General features: G+C 49.7%; 4 protein-coding genes across 4 annotated transcripts; 2 read left to right on the top strand and 2 right to left on the bottom strand.

The window, feature by feature from the left end:
• Positions 1-678: 678 nt before the first annotated feature.
• Positions 679-3,911, top strand: VFPPC_08616 (kinesin light chain; the record flags this gene model as incomplete). The annotated part of the gene is made up of 2 exons (XM_018287292.1): positions 679-1,609; positions 1,705-3,911. The coding sequence occupies 2 exons, from the start codon at positions 679-681 to the stop codon at positions 3,909-3,911; spliced, it is 3,138 nt and encodes a 1,045-aa protein (XP_018144258.1).
• Positions 3,912-4,209: 298 nt separating this feature from the next.
• Positions 4,210-6,921, bottom strand: VFPPC_08615 (protein arg-6, mitochondrial precursor; the record flags this gene model as incomplete). The annotated part of the gene is made up of 2 exons (XM_018287291.1): positions 4,210-4,265; positions 4,320-6,921. The coding sequence occupies 2 exons, from the start codon at positions 6,919-6,921 to the stop codon at positions 4,210-4,212; spliced, it is 2,658 nt and encodes an 885-aa protein (XP_018144257.1).
• A 1,762-nt stretch (positions 6,922-8,683) lies between these two features.
• VFPPC_08614 (synaptobrevin domain-containing protein) lies at positions 8,684-9,379 on the bottom strand (the record flags this gene model as incomplete). Its single annotated transcript, XM_018287290.1, has 3 exons — positions 8,684-8,703; positions 8,765-8,996; positions 9,275-9,379. The coding sequence occupies 3 exons, from the start codon at positions 9,377-9,379 to the stop codon at positions 8,684-8,686; spliced, it is 357 nt and encodes a 118-aa protein (XP_018144256.1).
• Positions 9,380-13,401: 4,022 nt separating this feature from the next.
• On the top strand, positions 13,402-15,340 carry VFPPC_14443 (glycoside hydrolase family 76 protein; the record flags this gene model as incomplete). The annotated part of the gene is made up of 3 exons (XM_018292212.1): positions 13,402-13,510; positions 13,606-13,710; positions 13,815-15,340. The coding sequence occupies 3 exons, from the start codon at positions 13,402-13,404 to the stop codon at positions 15,338-15,340; spliced, it is 1,740 nt and encodes a 579-aa protein (XP_018144255.1).
• Between the last annotated feature and the right edge of the window lie 362 nt (positions 15,341-15,702).

Genomic DNA, 15,702 nt, shown 5'->3' with positions numbered 1-15,702 from the left:
GACGTGAGTGCCTTCTTCCCGAGACAGTGCTTGTGCCTTTGGCTATCTGATTGGGGCCGCGCTTCCCTTGGTGCCGACCACACGAGTACCCAAGGATAGAAGAGGCTCGAGGCAACTTCGGAAGAGACTGGTAGCATCTGTTGTTTCACAGCTTCTTGAGTGACTGTACTACAACAGTTGCGAACAATCCAATATTGAGAATTAACAAAGTTCTACTCCGCACATGGGTCAGGCATTCCTGCAGCGAAATCTTACCAGGTAAGCAACCCTTACTAACAGGCAAACGGCGACAGCTTGGAACATGGTCTAATTATAGACAGGTCACAAAAGGATGGCCGTTCGGGGCCTGCCGTTCTGGTATGTTTCAATCAGCATGCCCGCCACCCTATTCATCATGCAAGTTACAGACTCATGACCCCGGAAGAAGGCATCCAATCCTTGAGTCCGGTTGAGGAGCAAGGCGGCTACTGCGGTATGTGACTGAGCAAGAGAGCAAAGACCCCGGCGTCTACCTCGTCGAAAGACATGGAGATAAATAGAGATGACTTGGGTCAGAATGAAAGGTATCTCATCATTCTATACCCTTCTTGTTTGCACTGTCATTCTTATACCTCAAGTATTTTACGCTTTGTCTGCTCCTCAGCACACGGACTCAAGTCCACAGCACATTGAGTAACAATGAGGGTGAAACTTAGACCGGAAAATTATAACATCGCATTCATTGCTCCACTGGAGGTTGAGGCAAACGCACTACATCACATGCTCGACAAAAAGCATATTGGCGACTTCCCTCTTGACAAAGGGGATGACTACGTATTTATGGCAGGCAGCATGGCTGAGCACAATGTCGTCATCGCCACTTTTGCAATCGGTGACAAATACGGAAATTCGTCCTCTTCTGCCATCTCTGCGCAACTTAAAAAGGTCTTCCCACATCTTTGGCTCTGCCTGCTTGTCGGAGTTGCTGCGGGTCTACCCAGACTCATCGGCGAGAAGAAGCGTGACATTCGACTCGGTGATGTTCTCGTGGCCATACCAGAGGGAGAACGACCAGGTCTGATTGACTTAGACGTGGGAAAGGAGACCTTGAATGGGTTTGAGCTTCTACATGGAGGCTGGACGACTCCGACACTTAGAATTGTGAGATCGGCAATTACTAAAATCAAAGCGGGGGATCGAACAAGCAAGAGGCCATTGTTTCTAGCGCACTACGACGCAATGAAGAACGATGAAAAGTTCGCACGAGAATTCGCTGATCCAGGACAAGAAGAAGATCGTCTGTACAACAGCGACGGGTCGGGAGTTTTGCGGGCTTCTCGACCAGAAGATAACCGTACCTGTGTTTGGTATGGGCCTATTGGCTCGGGTAACAGAGTTATCAAGAATGGATTGAAGCGCGACGAACTATATGACAAGTATGGTCTTATTGGAATCGAGATGGAAGCAGCTGGGGTGCTACACAATATCCCGGCTGGTATCATCCGTGGCGTCTGTGACTATGGGGATGAGAAGAAAAACAAAGTATGGCAACCGTATGCAGCTGCAATGGCGGCTGCCTATGCCAAGGAGATTATATCATGCCTTGGACTACCGAAATCAGCTAAACGAGGTGCGTTTTAACTTTCAGATGGGCTGGGTACCAGCAAATAGTCTTCTCTAGGTTGTATTTTGAGTCATTGACAATTGTTTGCCTCTCTCATTTAGTGTGCAGCTTGCCGTATCCGAGAAACCCGTGCTACACAGGACGAGAGAAGACCATCCAAGACATTGAGCAAAAGCTATTCTCCGCGGGTGTAGAACGAGTAGCATTATGTGGACTTGGCGGCATGGGTAAAACGCAAGTATCTCTGGAAATAGCTCATCGAGTCAAAGACGAAAGAGAAGAGTACTCCGTCTTCTGGATGCCGGCTCAATCCAGGGATGCCTTTGATAAGGCGGCCAGGGATCTCGTCGAGACCCTGAGTATCAGTTCGAATCGCGAATGCAATGAGGCACCAACAGGAGCCCTAAAAGCGTATCTTTCGTCTCCCTCCGCAGGGCCATGGTTCCTCGTTGTGGACAACGCAGATGATCCGTCTCTGGTCGGTACGGAGAACGACCCTAGCGGTTTGCTCAGCGATCTCCCCAAGAGTCCAATGGGCCGAATTTTGTTGACAACCCGTACAGCAGTCGTTGCAGAAAGTATTACACAGTTTCACAAGGTAGAGCTAAAGGAAATGACAAACGATGAAGGCTGGAGCTATTTGCAGAATGCACTCAGTGAAAAACCCAATGCTGACACACCTGGTGCCTATGAGGCCGCCTCTTTGCTCTTGAAACAGCTTTCGCATCTACCTCTCGCGATTGGACAGGCCATTACGTATATGAATGTGAACAACATGTCTGTTGCCGCATATCTACGTCTATTGAACGACACGAAGCAGCGTGACGAATATACCCTCGGTCTACTTGGTAAAAACTTGCGGGTGCGAGATCAGACCTTTCATGACGAGAACCAAGGGGCTATGACAACAACTTGGATCATTTCGTTCAAAACAATCTGCCAAACCCATCCTGGCGCAGCTCAGTTGCTGTCATTCATTCGATACATAGACCCTAAAGCTATACCTCTGTCAATACTGCCCAGCCTGAAGAAAACGGGAAAAGACCGTATACCAAAGGACGATACTCCGGAGTCACAACCCGCTGAAGAGGAAGATGAAATACTTGCAAAGACAGAAGCAGTCTCGAAACTCTGCTCCTACAGTTTTCTCAGCTGGCAAGGGAACGGGGAAATAGTGGACATGCATCGTCTGGTTCATCTTGCCTTACAAGTCTGTCCAGAAGACCTGTTCGAGGGTCTCATGACGCAAAGTGATTCAGTCCATCATATCAGCATGGTTTTTCCTAAGCTCCCCTCGAAACAACTGACAACAAAGCGGCAATACCTTCCACATGCCCTTACAATCCTTAGACCCCAGCTGGTGCTGCACGATATGAGTGCCGCATGGCTAGGAGTGGTTGTTGGGCAGTGCCTGCGAGAGCAATTGCGCTTTAAGGAGGCCGTGAACATGGCCGAAACAGTAGCAGAGTTCTGTAAGAAGAACTCCTCCAACAGGGAAATACCCGATCTGTTCACAATGGCAGAAATGGAGCTGGGATCGTCATACCATGAGAGCGGCCAACACAACAAGGCAATTAAAATATTTGAGAAGCTACAGCAAGAGGACGACCCTTTAATTAAGGAAAATGCGCAATACGCATTAGCAATTATATACGGCAGCATTGGGGACAATAATCGAGCGAAAGCAGCGTGGCTTGCCCTGGACGAAAAAGCAGAACGACAGGGACTGGCTCCCCACGATCCAAGACGACTGCCATATCGAACGAGTCTCGCAGGCTGCTACCTGAAAATGGAACAGTACAACGAAGCAATTAGGATGCTCCGGTATGCAGCGGATCTTGAAGCCAGGACAACAAAAGAAACGCCGGCCGTTTATAGTGCAAAATGCCTGCTTGCGGATGCGTACACAGCGGCTGGTCAACCGGATAAGGCCATAGATCTTCTAAAACCCTACACAGTGCCTCGGACAACTGAGCTGCCACGCAGTCATCCATCGTGGTTGACCTTGGTGCATTCCCTCTCCTTCGCATATATTGCTGATGATACGCCGGACCTAGCAATTGAATTATGCGAACCTATTGTGGAATTTCCGCTGCAGCCGGTGCAAATCTACGATCTGGAATTCTTTAAGGTTAAGCAGGACCTTGCGGAAGCCTACTTTGCAGCTGGGCGAGGGCATGAAGGGACCAAACTGACCAAGGAGATAGTAGAGCAGCAAAAAGAAATAAATAGACGGACAGGTGTTGAACACAGGCAGCCTAGTACGAGAGCCCGGGGCCGGCGTGGTGGCGGGTGCAAACTGCAGTAAATTGAAGAACGGATCACCAGTTAGGCATGCTAGGATCGATTTCTTTTTGTCACACCATGAGTCTCATTCATCAGTTTCACACGACGTTTAAGATGTGTCAGAGAGTAGGATAGAGTATTGAAGAATGCACTCTTTATTGAACCACGATGACATGTGCAGTATTCTACACATGACGACCCCAGCACTCTTCAAAGGTCAAAAACAATAAATAGACTATAACCAGAGAGAAACCGGTTGATTCAAGATAAACTCCCCAACCCGCGAAATGTCCCTCCGTCTAAGCCTTCGTAGGGCCTTTTTACATGGTAGGGATGCCTTCGAATTCGGCATACCCCAAAGCAAGATTCATGTTTTCTACACAATCCGTTAGTATATCGTTGAAGATGACAGGGCAATGGTAAAACATACGCAAACATTGTGTAGCCGCGCCTTTGAGCAAATTGTCAATGCTAGCACAAACAACCACCCTCTTCCCGCTGCTATGAACGGCGAATGCGCCAATTTCTACGCCATGCCTGTCCATGATACTCTTGACGAGCGGGGCCTCACCGACAACCTTGACAAGTTTCTCTCCAGCATATCTGTCTTGGTAGATTTGTCGAATATCTCGAGAGGTCATGGTCTTGTTAAGGGGTATGCTGATGGTGTGATGAATACCACGGAACCAAGATGCAACGTGAGGCATGAAGGCGACAGGGGTATCAAGCTGACTGCTAATTTCACGCTCGTGGACGTGATCTGTTAAGCTATATGGCATAAGATTGTCTTTTAGGGCGTTGACATCGTTTTTGGGGGACGGTTTGGTGCCGGCACCAGAGTACCCGGAGACTCCAAACACGGTGGGCTGTCCGCCAAGGTGATCTAATATAGGAGCGATACCGAGCTGAGCGGCGGTGGCATAGCAACCCGGGTTAGAAATCCGGGTAGCCTTGTAAATCTCAGATCGCTTGGTTAGCTCTGGCAAGCCATATGTCCACTTGTTGTCGAATCGATAATCGGCAGAAAGGTCTACAATGACACTTTGACGCTTGCTGCCTTTGGAGACTGCATCAAGAGCCTCGATGTAAGGCTTGCACACACCATTAGGCAGAGCCATGACCCAGCAGTCAATTTCACCATTCTTTTCCAGCTTAGCAACATCCTCGGGACCCAGATTTTCGTAGATAATCTTTCGCTTGCTGTAGCCCTGCAGCTCCTGGCCGGCTAATTCTCTGGAAGAGACGTGTCGAAGGTCCATATAAGGATGGGCGTTAAGCAAGTCAATGAGAGCCTGACCAGTATAGCCGCGTGCACCAATCAAGCCGACACGAGATGGTACATCGTTGGAGGCATTCTTTTTACCAAAAGGTGGGTTGGGGTTCGTAGTGGTGGCATAGCCCCGACGTTGAGCGGCATTCTGGAAAGGACTGGAGCTGGTAGAGTAGGTACGAGCCTGTTGGGCAGCATGGGTACGACCGAGTGACTCGCTAGCAGCTTGGGCAGCGCGACGAAGTCGTGACTCGAGATTAGAATCACCTAGCATGGCGCGGCCGTGGGAGATAAATTCATCGTAGACGGGAGCCAAAGCCTCAGACCGAAGATCACATCCGTAGTAGAAGAGAACACTACCGTTGTTGTTGAAGCTGCCGTCAGCTTTCTCAAAGAACCAGGTAAGATTCTCGTCGCTCTCGCTCACAGTCCAAACAAGGCTGGGGTAGTCCTTTTTGATCGCAGCAAAGACGTTTTCGGCTACATTTGTCAACCAGCCAGATTTTGTGATGGTCAGCGTAGCCAGAGTGGCCATTGCACGGTCCTTGCTGGGCGGCATGACAATGGCGAGGCATTGCATGGTGTCGTCATAGTAAGCACTGAAGGGGTTCTCCTGGAGGAAGTCAATGTAACGCTCAACCGTGGCTTCGGCATCAAGACCCTCACGGTCTCGGATAAGGGACGCCTTGAGCTTGTCGAGGTCTTCAAATTCATTGACCGAAGAAACTTTTTGAATCTTATCACCACGGCGGATCAGTGTGCCGGCACCGGAGTCGGTGAAGAGTTCCTTCTGCATCTCGCTAGGGTGGATGATGGCAACGCTGGAGCTACGGGGTAGCGTATCTAGTAGTTCCTTGATCTCCTTAATCTTGAGGCGAGTGCCGTACCGGCACCAGGGTTGAGACATGAGCTGGTCGAACTCCTCATCAAGGTTGATGTGGGAAATCTTCTCGCCCTCGCCATCAAATAAGCCGCCCTTCTCGGAGAGATAGACGACCTTGAGAGGCTCCAAAGCACGAGCTAGTTCAGCAGCAGCTACGTCTGCATTGACGTTGAGCAGTCTCCCATCTTCAGATTCCGCCATTGAAGTCAGAACAGGGATATAACCAGCCTCGATGGACTTTTCAATGGCCTCCTTGTTGACCTTTGTGATCTTGCCGACATATTGCCACTTTTCCTTGTCGAGATAGTCGGCCATGAAGACGCCGCTCAAAGAGCGAGTAGCCACACCAAGCTCATCCAAACGATCAACTAACCGCAAATTCTCCTCAAGAAATAGCTTTCTGGCCACACCGAGCGTCTTGGCATCTGTCACTCGGATGCCTTCCTCGAATTGGGGTTCAACGCCAGCCTCTTCCAGGAGCCTGTTCAATTGGGGGCCCGCACCATGAACAATGACAGGGTACAGTCCCAATTCATACAAAAACAGCAAGCTTCTGCACAGTTCATCGATGTATTCCGTCAAGATGGCACCGCCAACTTTGATGACGGCGAACTTCTGGGATGACACTGAGGTGAATAGCTTGAGGTACTGCTGGCCCTCTCGCTTGCTGCCAATACTGCTAACGGTCTGGGCGACAATTTCTCGCGTACGGTCTCGGGCAGGCGGTGATGCCAGCGTCGTCGTGGTGGAGAGAGCTCGGCATATGGCGACGTTGGGGCATCGGATCTGCCTCGGAGCCGCGACGGAGGAAGTGCCAGCTGCTCGGGAGATGGCTCGTCGCGAACCTGCCCGCAAGGCAGTAGCCGTTGCAGACAGCATCGTCCTGTTAGGTGATCGGAGCGGGAGGACGATGGAGGGCCAATTGGCTCGGGGACTGGTTGGTACAGTCTACAACCTATGCGTGATTGGTATGATGAAAGAATAATCTCACGGTGGGAAGAGAGAAAAAAACCGTGAGGTGGCTTGCCAAGTGAGAGGGAAGGTGACTCTTCTGGAGCGGCACACCAACTGCCAGGACGAGACCCAGTTTTCGCCAGTCAGTCTCGGCTCCTGGAGTTTCCCAGCCAAAAACCGGTGCTGAGCTTGTGGGGGAGGGGCAGAAAACCAATTGTTGGTCCCCGAAAGACCGCTCTTGCATGGGCGGTGAAGCTTCAGTCAGCCGTCTCTCTGGCAGATGCTAGTCAGTGGTCACCTTGGGCTTCTCAGCCACTCCTTCCCTTTCTGAAAACAAAAATACCAAAAGGTAGCGAGATCGGGCTCACCAGATCTCCAGCCTTCACTTGAATCGTCGGGCAAATAAACTAACTTTGTGGTAAAACAAAAGGAACAAAAGGGCAGAGATTTGAAGCAGATGCAGCATAGATATCAGATGTCCAGAGCTGAGGCAGCTTTGTCGCATATATACGTAGCACGGTAAGCGTTCACACAGGGAGAGCACGCCAGATCCTGACCCTCCAAGCAGCCAGGCCGAACTGCCAGTTGTGAGTCGTAACAACTCAAAAAGACCGCAAACATACGTCATCATGCTTTATTGGAGTTAAGCTTCACAACTTAGCCAACGTTGAAACTGTCATGGCCACATACAAGCGATCACAGTGGGATCAGTACAACCTGCCTTGCTCCCATGCGGAGATGCGTCGTTGATACCCGCCAAGGCTCATGCAAGTTGATCCCTTATCTACAGTCTGTGGTCAAAGGTATTTGGACATATCCAAGTATACACTAACACCTCAATATGCCTAAGCACACAACGCGACATGCGATACCTTTCCTTGTTCAAATACTTCGGACCCCCTACTGTACTTTTGAGATAGAGGAGGACAGAATATTAGTATTCATTTCACATTATACGGAAGACGACCACGGCGCCATAGTGCCCTCCTCCTACTAGGCTATACCAAATTGCCATCACGGTTGATGATTTCGCCATCCATTGGGTTTTCCATTGCTTGCTGGTCTATCCGGGATCACGCGTCCCTCTCGCACGTTGTATTCGATTCCCGCTTTCTCTGTAGAAGCGTGAGGCTTTTCGTGGCCAACTAAGTGCGAACATTCAATCAACCCTTACCCAATAATATTTATCATTGTGACCCGATACTCGGCCAGTCGAGAGCCCCAACTTTCGGCCGTTTTCGACAGGACATCCCATTTACACAACTTAACATCGTACGCGATCAAATAGGACTCCAGAGCTTCAACAAATATACTACAAGAGCGCAGCTGGCAGTGTCTCAATTGTATTGGATGTAACACCTAACCCGGAATCCGACCTGTCGGCCGGTTCGTTCCATGCCTGAGCCGGCTGTAATCCGCTGATGGTCGTCAAAAAGCCGAAATTGTGACGTTGATGAGTGTCACTGCCATTCTGTCTGCGGAATACAATGAAACGACCTAAAACAAACAAAGCGTGTAACTGTCCCCTATTAAACCGGTCGTGCTGCTCAAAACAAATATATGTCGCGCCGATTCTTTCAAGCCATGAAAAGTGCCGCGGTAGCTGGACTCCGTTGATACCAAGACATCCTCGACTAGATCGCTGCTCTATCGTCGATAGGATTCGCAACACAAAACCAAAACGATATTAATGGCGAGTCGCAACAACTGTAGATAGGTTAGTCAGTAGACACGGCCGCGACTTCGAATATAACTGGAATTTGCATACCAGAAGGAATAATGATGACAAGCAGGAGAATAATGATGCCAGCAATCAGACACATTCGCATCTTCATGTCCTTCCACCACATCTGTTTGCGAACTCTGTTGGCGCCCCGAGCGAATTGTCCCGAAGACTCCTGAAGGTGGCCAGTTGAGCCCTCTAAGTTGTCCAACCTGCCGCCCCGTTCCGTTCCCAGTACGACATTCTTACGCATTACCTCCTGAGCCTCGTCGAGACCCTACAGAAATCGGTGTTAGCAAAACAGTTCCAAACAGTTCTCAATGAATACATTATTCTCTCTGCTGCCCTGTCCTTCCCGAGTTCGCCAATCGAAGGGAAGACTTTGCACATCTTAACAGTCATCCAGTCTGAGTTCGAGGTTTTTCGACTGGCAGTAATTCATCCACCCAAGTATAACAGGGGGGGAGCAAGCCGTGGCACTGGCATTTATTGCTCAACCGCGGAGCACGGATTTGCGCAAGTGTGCCCGGGCTTAAATGCATGACAATAACCTACCTGTTGGACCTTCGCAATTCCGGGATGTTGGCTGTATTTACCATTTTGTGGTGCATCATCGGATCTGTAAGGACCGCCTTCTCCGTAGGATCGGCTGTCAGACATGTTGAAGCTTTCGGTCGGCAGACGGGGCAGTGTGGTGGCTGTTCAGTTGAGCCGGCAATCGGACGGATGAGCAGCTTTGGAAGATTAGGAGATGAGACGTTGTGTTCGAGCAGAGTTCGATGGAGAATTTGGCAAAAACTGCGCTTGGAGGAGTTGAGTTGAGAGTCAGTCGTCGGAGGGAAGGATATACCAACCCCCTGGTGACCACAACGAAATCGTCTGGTTGGCGTGGCGAAGCGCCCATACAGCTGACAGTACGAAGTAGGCCACAAGTACTGTGGACGCGGAGGCCAAGGAGACATTTGTTCCGGTCCTCCCTGAAAGTACCTCGTCACCAGAAAAACCAGGGCAGAGACATTAAAAAAGGAAAGCCACTCTCAAACTGAGACAGATGGCAGTCAAACAAATCGCACTTGAACGAGCACACAGTGCGGCTGGTGCTTCGGTGCTTCCAGGTGGTCATGATCATGCTCCATCTCCAGAGACACTTCGAGTATCAGAAAGGCGCAGTGCTGCTCTACGTGTTTTGCACGATACTAAGCAAAGTTTACACGGAAGACGATTCATTACCTCTTGGCACTCTGCATCTCTATCTTCTTTTAGAAACTACTAAGTCGCAGGTGCCGATTCAAATGTCTGTTCTCTCAATCTACGTCAACCTTTTGAGGCGCAGGGTTTGGTCAAAACTCCCTGTCAACGAAGAAGACACGCACGCAGGTAAGCCCGTGCCAAGGACTTACGTGGATTTCCGGTTGCCCAGAGCGCCAACTGGCTTTTGCCACAAATGACGTTTCGGAAAAGTCACGTGGAATTTTGCACGTGAAGATTCTTGAGCCACAAGTCTTTTTCAAGCCACACCTATCCCTACAGAAGTACAACAAGAGCTTCTCGTGGCTAGAGCAACCAGGTGGGGCCTTGTGATGAGCCGATTTCCACGAAGTAGGTTGACCATGTCCATTATTTATCATCAAATACACTACTGATTCCGCCAGTAAACACGACAAGATACAAATGGCTGTCAATCCTGGTGAAATTTACCCTATGGACACACCGGATCACGGGTGCCTGAAGAGCACAGATACTGCTCATGCTCAGGGAGCCGCTGGTGCCTTGGGGATTCGTTGCACCTGAGTTTCCGACACTTGGTCGAGAAATAGAGATGAGCACAGCACATCGGTCAAACCAATTCAGCGATCTAACATAAAAATGACTTGGCAAGTTGCCAAAGGATTCATTCTGCGAGCGGATGGCGCAAGCACGGGTCTGCAGGCACCAGACCTGTTGCCATAATAATCAGAATCTGCCAATGATTGTTGATTCCGAAAGGGCTCCGACTTACAGCTTGTAAGCTGGGCAACAAAGTCAACTACAAACCACAAGGTGCTCTTCTACAATATGTCCAGCTGGGCAGAGCAGCGGCCAGCGTTTTACCACAACGACAGACTCAATACCCCGTAGCACAGCAACCCGATACTTACCGTGAGCAAGCAACTGCGAGCAAACAAAATGGAGAGATGCCAACAGGGACAACTTTTCTAGGTGGTTGGGTCATCAACCTTGTGACTTATTTACTTGTTGACGACGTCAGCAGGCAAAGAGCCGGAGTTCTTTGCAGTCCCCACCAGAAGCCAGAAGTTTGACGGATGGCGCACACATTCTGCAGGGATTCCCCGCTTGCTTCAGCGGATGGATGTCCGATATCTTTGGTGGTGTCCTTTTTCAGTGAGGCATGAGCTCAACTGTGGATAACATCAGGTTTGTTCTAGAGTGTCAACCCAAGTTGATACATGGCGCTGAACCGTCGTGCTCGGCGCTAAACCGAGGATTCGGCCAGAGTTCAACATCAAGCAAAGATGCGGCGGAGACTGTGTAACGAATTTGAGTGAGCATCTTAATTGATGATTGGACCAAAGGCTCAAGAATTGGCCGCGATTCTAGAGCTGCACACCCCGCACGGTTGCTGGGATGTTAAGACTCAGTATTGTCCCAGATCCTGGCATATCACATTTCCATGTTTGCTTCGGTAGTCTCGGAGGACTTCCACCAAAGCAAGCAATACAATACATGAGCACAGCAGTTGGTGATTATCCAGGCATCACGGTAGAACTTGGAATCTAGTGGGCCGGCGTCAGTTTTTCGTGCGAACATTGAAGACTAACAGGCCTAGGACGAACATCGCACTCACAGCCAGTTAGAAGCGTCGCTCGTGGCACACGTGTGGTATTGAACCGGATTGTTAGAAATTGCTCATGATGATATCAGTTTGTTGTTTTCAGCATAGTTTCGGCGGTGAGACATTGGGCCGGGTTGGATAAGCTGTAGCCCACCACCAGACAGGAGACTGAATGAATAGATGGCCAGCCACATCATCCAAAGTTCGGCAAAGTTCTATTTAGGCCTCTATCTGTACATGCTGGCCTGGGTTTGGAGCTTGGTACAATACAATTCGTGTCTTGCAAGCGGACAAAGAGAGAAAGGCGTACAGTGGAGCCTTGGAGCGTCATGGGCTGATTATAGTGGTTGCTAGTGGTTGTCTTCAGCTGGAGCTCGTATTCCGGGGCGAGTTGGGAGACATCGGAAGTATGGTGGAATTTTGTGAGGAGGTTGGGTCAGCTTCTGGAGATGGTCTCATCGGTTTCCAGACGGCAGGCATTGTCATAGCCGAAAGAAGAAGAGTGCCATTGTTAAAAAGGCCATGCATATTTTAGCCCGGTTAGCTTACGAACATGTTCGTATAATAAACAGTACATACGGCGCACGAAAGTCTAGTTGATGGCGCATTGCTGGTGCAGAAGTCTGTCTGGTGTGGTTGGCGTGCATGTTGCCCCTCAATATCATGAATGGAGTCTGATGGATAAACCCGCGAGTGCATACACACCGCACCGCGTATTAATGAGCCCTCCTTTCCGAGTCCATGTTTCTGTCTTAGGTTCTTACCTTGCTCGGTTGGGACTCGAGTTCAGAGAAAGTGCATTTCACCATGTCCAAATCTGGACCAGCACGCACATAAACTCCAAGCCAGTCCAACTCTGCTCACATCAGCCATTCTCCTGTTCCTTCCTTCCTTATTGGACTTCCATGTGAATAGTCCCAGCAGAATATCTGCAAAATTTGATCCTCTCTACAAAATTGAACGGAAGAGGTAGCAATTTCTTTTTCCTTTTTTTATAATACCCTAGAAGCCTTCCTCTCCCTCTCTCAAGCTTTGGGCCTACGCCTCGTCCCATCATTGACAGCTTGTGGCTTTATTCTGCTTACACAATTTCGACCTGACCTCTCATCGATCCCAACCTCCCGATCCATTCAGCTCAGCTCTGGCTGACCAGGCGACACACAATAAAGTTCAAGAATTGCGAGGACTTCGCAGGGTTCATATTGCAGACCTCAAACGTTTACACCATCGCATTCAGCTTCGTACCTTACATACGGGCAATACCGAACTTACCGTTTGAATCACACCTCGGAGCATTATGCTGTGCCTGGCAAACAAACAACCTTGACTCTTTCAGCCAACCTTGTTTCCCCTCTTGTGCCGGATCAAACCAGACATTGTCCGACTGAAAGCCATTGGATCCGTTCTTCCAATCGCTTCCCGCTTGTACGACACAACTTTGCAAAAGGTTGACGCCCGTCGCCCGTCTTACTCGATCACTTCTCCACTCACACGAGCGACCGCCATATTGACAGGTTTTTCTTAATTTACTTTAGTTTCACCTTCGCTGCTTGACTCGGCTCTGGTGCCTCTGCAGTTGTGCGCGCACGTGTAGTTAATCCAAGACCACGCCGGGTTTCTAGCCCGTTCGCCGTACACGGAACCTTGGGGCATTCTGTATCGTCGCAAGTTTTTTGCCAAACATCCTCGTTCGCACATTTCAACTATATTGCGAATCTCTAAAACAAATATCTCGATCAATGCACCACTTCGTTTGCTGAACCAACTGGTTGTTAGGTGCGAATGGACCAGCACCGGGTTGCCTGATGTTGTTGAACTTTGTCTACGAGTTCCAAGTCATCCATTCGTCATGGGGTGCATTCGAGTTACAGGCAGCTTCGGCAAATTGCTTGCTGCAATAATGTTTTTGTTGGCGAGTCCTCTCACATTTGCATACAATCTAGACCCTAATTCAACCAGTACGTACTCACATGTTTGCGCACCATCAGCTTCACCGTTAAACTGAGCATTGTCTTGGAGCAGCAGAACCTTGGCTAACCATTTGCTCTTGTAGCTTCCATTAAAACCATTGCCAAACAAATGGCTGAGGACCTCTTGACATTTTACACCGGCGACAAGCCTGGAGGGACACCGGGTCTTCTTCCTCAACCTTATTACTGTAAGTTGAATGCTAACCATGACATCTGTCTCCCGCCACCCCATGGATGCCCCCTGTTCATTCTCCCTGTTTCTGAAGAAGCTTTCTCTGACTACAAGACTCAGGGTGGGAGGCTGGTGCTTTGATGGGCGCGCTTGTAGACTACTGGTATTACACGGGTGACGATCAGTACAACAAGCTCGTGGAACAAGCTCTCCTGTTCCAAGTCGGCGACACCAACGACTACATGCCGCGAAACCAAACCTTGACAGAAGGAAACGATGACCAAGGGTTTTGGGGGCTAGCTGTCATGAGCGCCGCAGAAAACAAGTTCCCTGACCCGCCCAAGGATAAGCCTCAATGGCTGGCGCTCGCCCAGGCTGTATTCAATACTCAAGCAGCTCGATGGGATACCGAACACTGTAACGGCGGGTTACGATGGCAGATATTCAAGTGGAACCAGGGCTACGATTACAAAAACTCCATTTCACAGGCCTGTTTCTTTGCCCTCGGCGCAAGGCTTGCTCTTTACACTGGCAACAACTCTTACGCTGACTGGGCCGAAAAGTCATGGGATTGGATGATTGGCGTTGGCTTTATCGACAAATACTGGCGGGTTATTGACGGCGCACATATTGGCACTAATTGTACCGATCACGTCCCCTATCAGTTCTCTTACAATTCCGGTGGCTTTATTCTAGGCGCTGCCGCCATGTACAACTATACGGAAAACCCTGTTTGGAAGGACCGGTTGGATAAGTTGCTCGATGCCAGCAAGGTGTTCTTCACAGGTCCGGACAAGAACATCATGACGGAGGTTGCGTGTGAGCCTGTCGATCGTTGCAACTTGGATCAGCAGTCATTTAAGGCCTACCTTAGTCGTTGGTTTGCCGCAATCACCAAGTGGGCGCCGCATACTTACGATTTTGTGATGCCATATCTGCGCGCATCAGCGGTTGCGGCGGCCAAACAATGCGTTGGAGGTGCCAACAAGCGCATGTGTGGTCTCAAGTGGAATCAGAACAAATATGATGGTTCGACTGATGTTGGCCAGCAGATGGCCGCAATGGAAGTTACCTTGGCATGTATGGTCCAAGAACGTCCTGGCCCGGTGACACACGACAACGGTGGTACTAGCAAAGGCAACCCAGGCCTCGGCGGAGGTGACATGGGTCGAGACGAGCCAAAGCCTCCGGATTATGGACCGATTACGGCCGGTGATCAAGCTGGGGCGGCTATTTTGACTGCTGTGGTCATTATCAGTCTGTTAACCGGCATCGGATGGTTGTTTGTGGATGAAACGTCAGATAAGACGCCACTAGAGCAGTTCAAGGGCTTTCAAAGCTCTGCAGCTGCAGCAATTTCCGCGGCTGCTGGCGGTGGTGCAACCAGATCACTAAATGAAAAGGGTGGCATTATAGTCGGTATGGGCAGCCAAAGAAATTCGACGAATAGCGCCGTGGGGACCAACCAATCCATAGAGACCGCAGTGGTGAGAATCGGTCGTGTTCGAAGCGAGAGCGTAGGAACCCAACGAAGGATGTCTAACATGCCCATCGGTTGGCCACGGCAAAGCTCGAATACAGCCAGTGGTACATGGCACGATGCGCCCGAGCACCCTTCACCAACATTCCAAAGCAATGGAAGTTGAAGATGATGATCAGAGAAGCTTTTATTGAAAGAATTTTTGCACTGGCGTTAATTTTGGCAGGGTATACCAGTCCGGATTTGTCGCATTGGGAAACACATATGGTATTCTGGCGTTGCAATAGTCAAGGTTAGCATCAAGAGCAGGGACTGAAGCTATATTTGGAACGAATAGGATCACGACGCACCTATGTACATGATGTGTATAGCATAAACATGATAGAGTGTGTGTAAGCACCATCATAAAGCTTATATTGTTTCTTCTCTCTGTACAAGCCGCAAACTGCCAGTTCATTCTCGTCCTATTGCTGCTCGCGGGAGAAAGAAGAACTTGGACGAGAGTATTTGTTCAGTTGATCAACCTTT

Source organism: Pochonia chlamydosporia, chromosome 4 (genome assembly GCF_001653235.2).
Source record: "Pochonia chlamydosporia 170 chromosome 4, whole genome shotgun sequence".
Classification (NCBI taxonomy): Eukaryota; Fungi; Ascomycota; class Sordariomycetes; order Hypocreales; family Clavicipitaceae; genus Pochonia; species Pochonia chlamydosporia.
The sequence above is the reverse complement of the archived record's forward strand: the minus strand, read 5'-3'. Positions and strand labels throughout refer to the sequence as shown.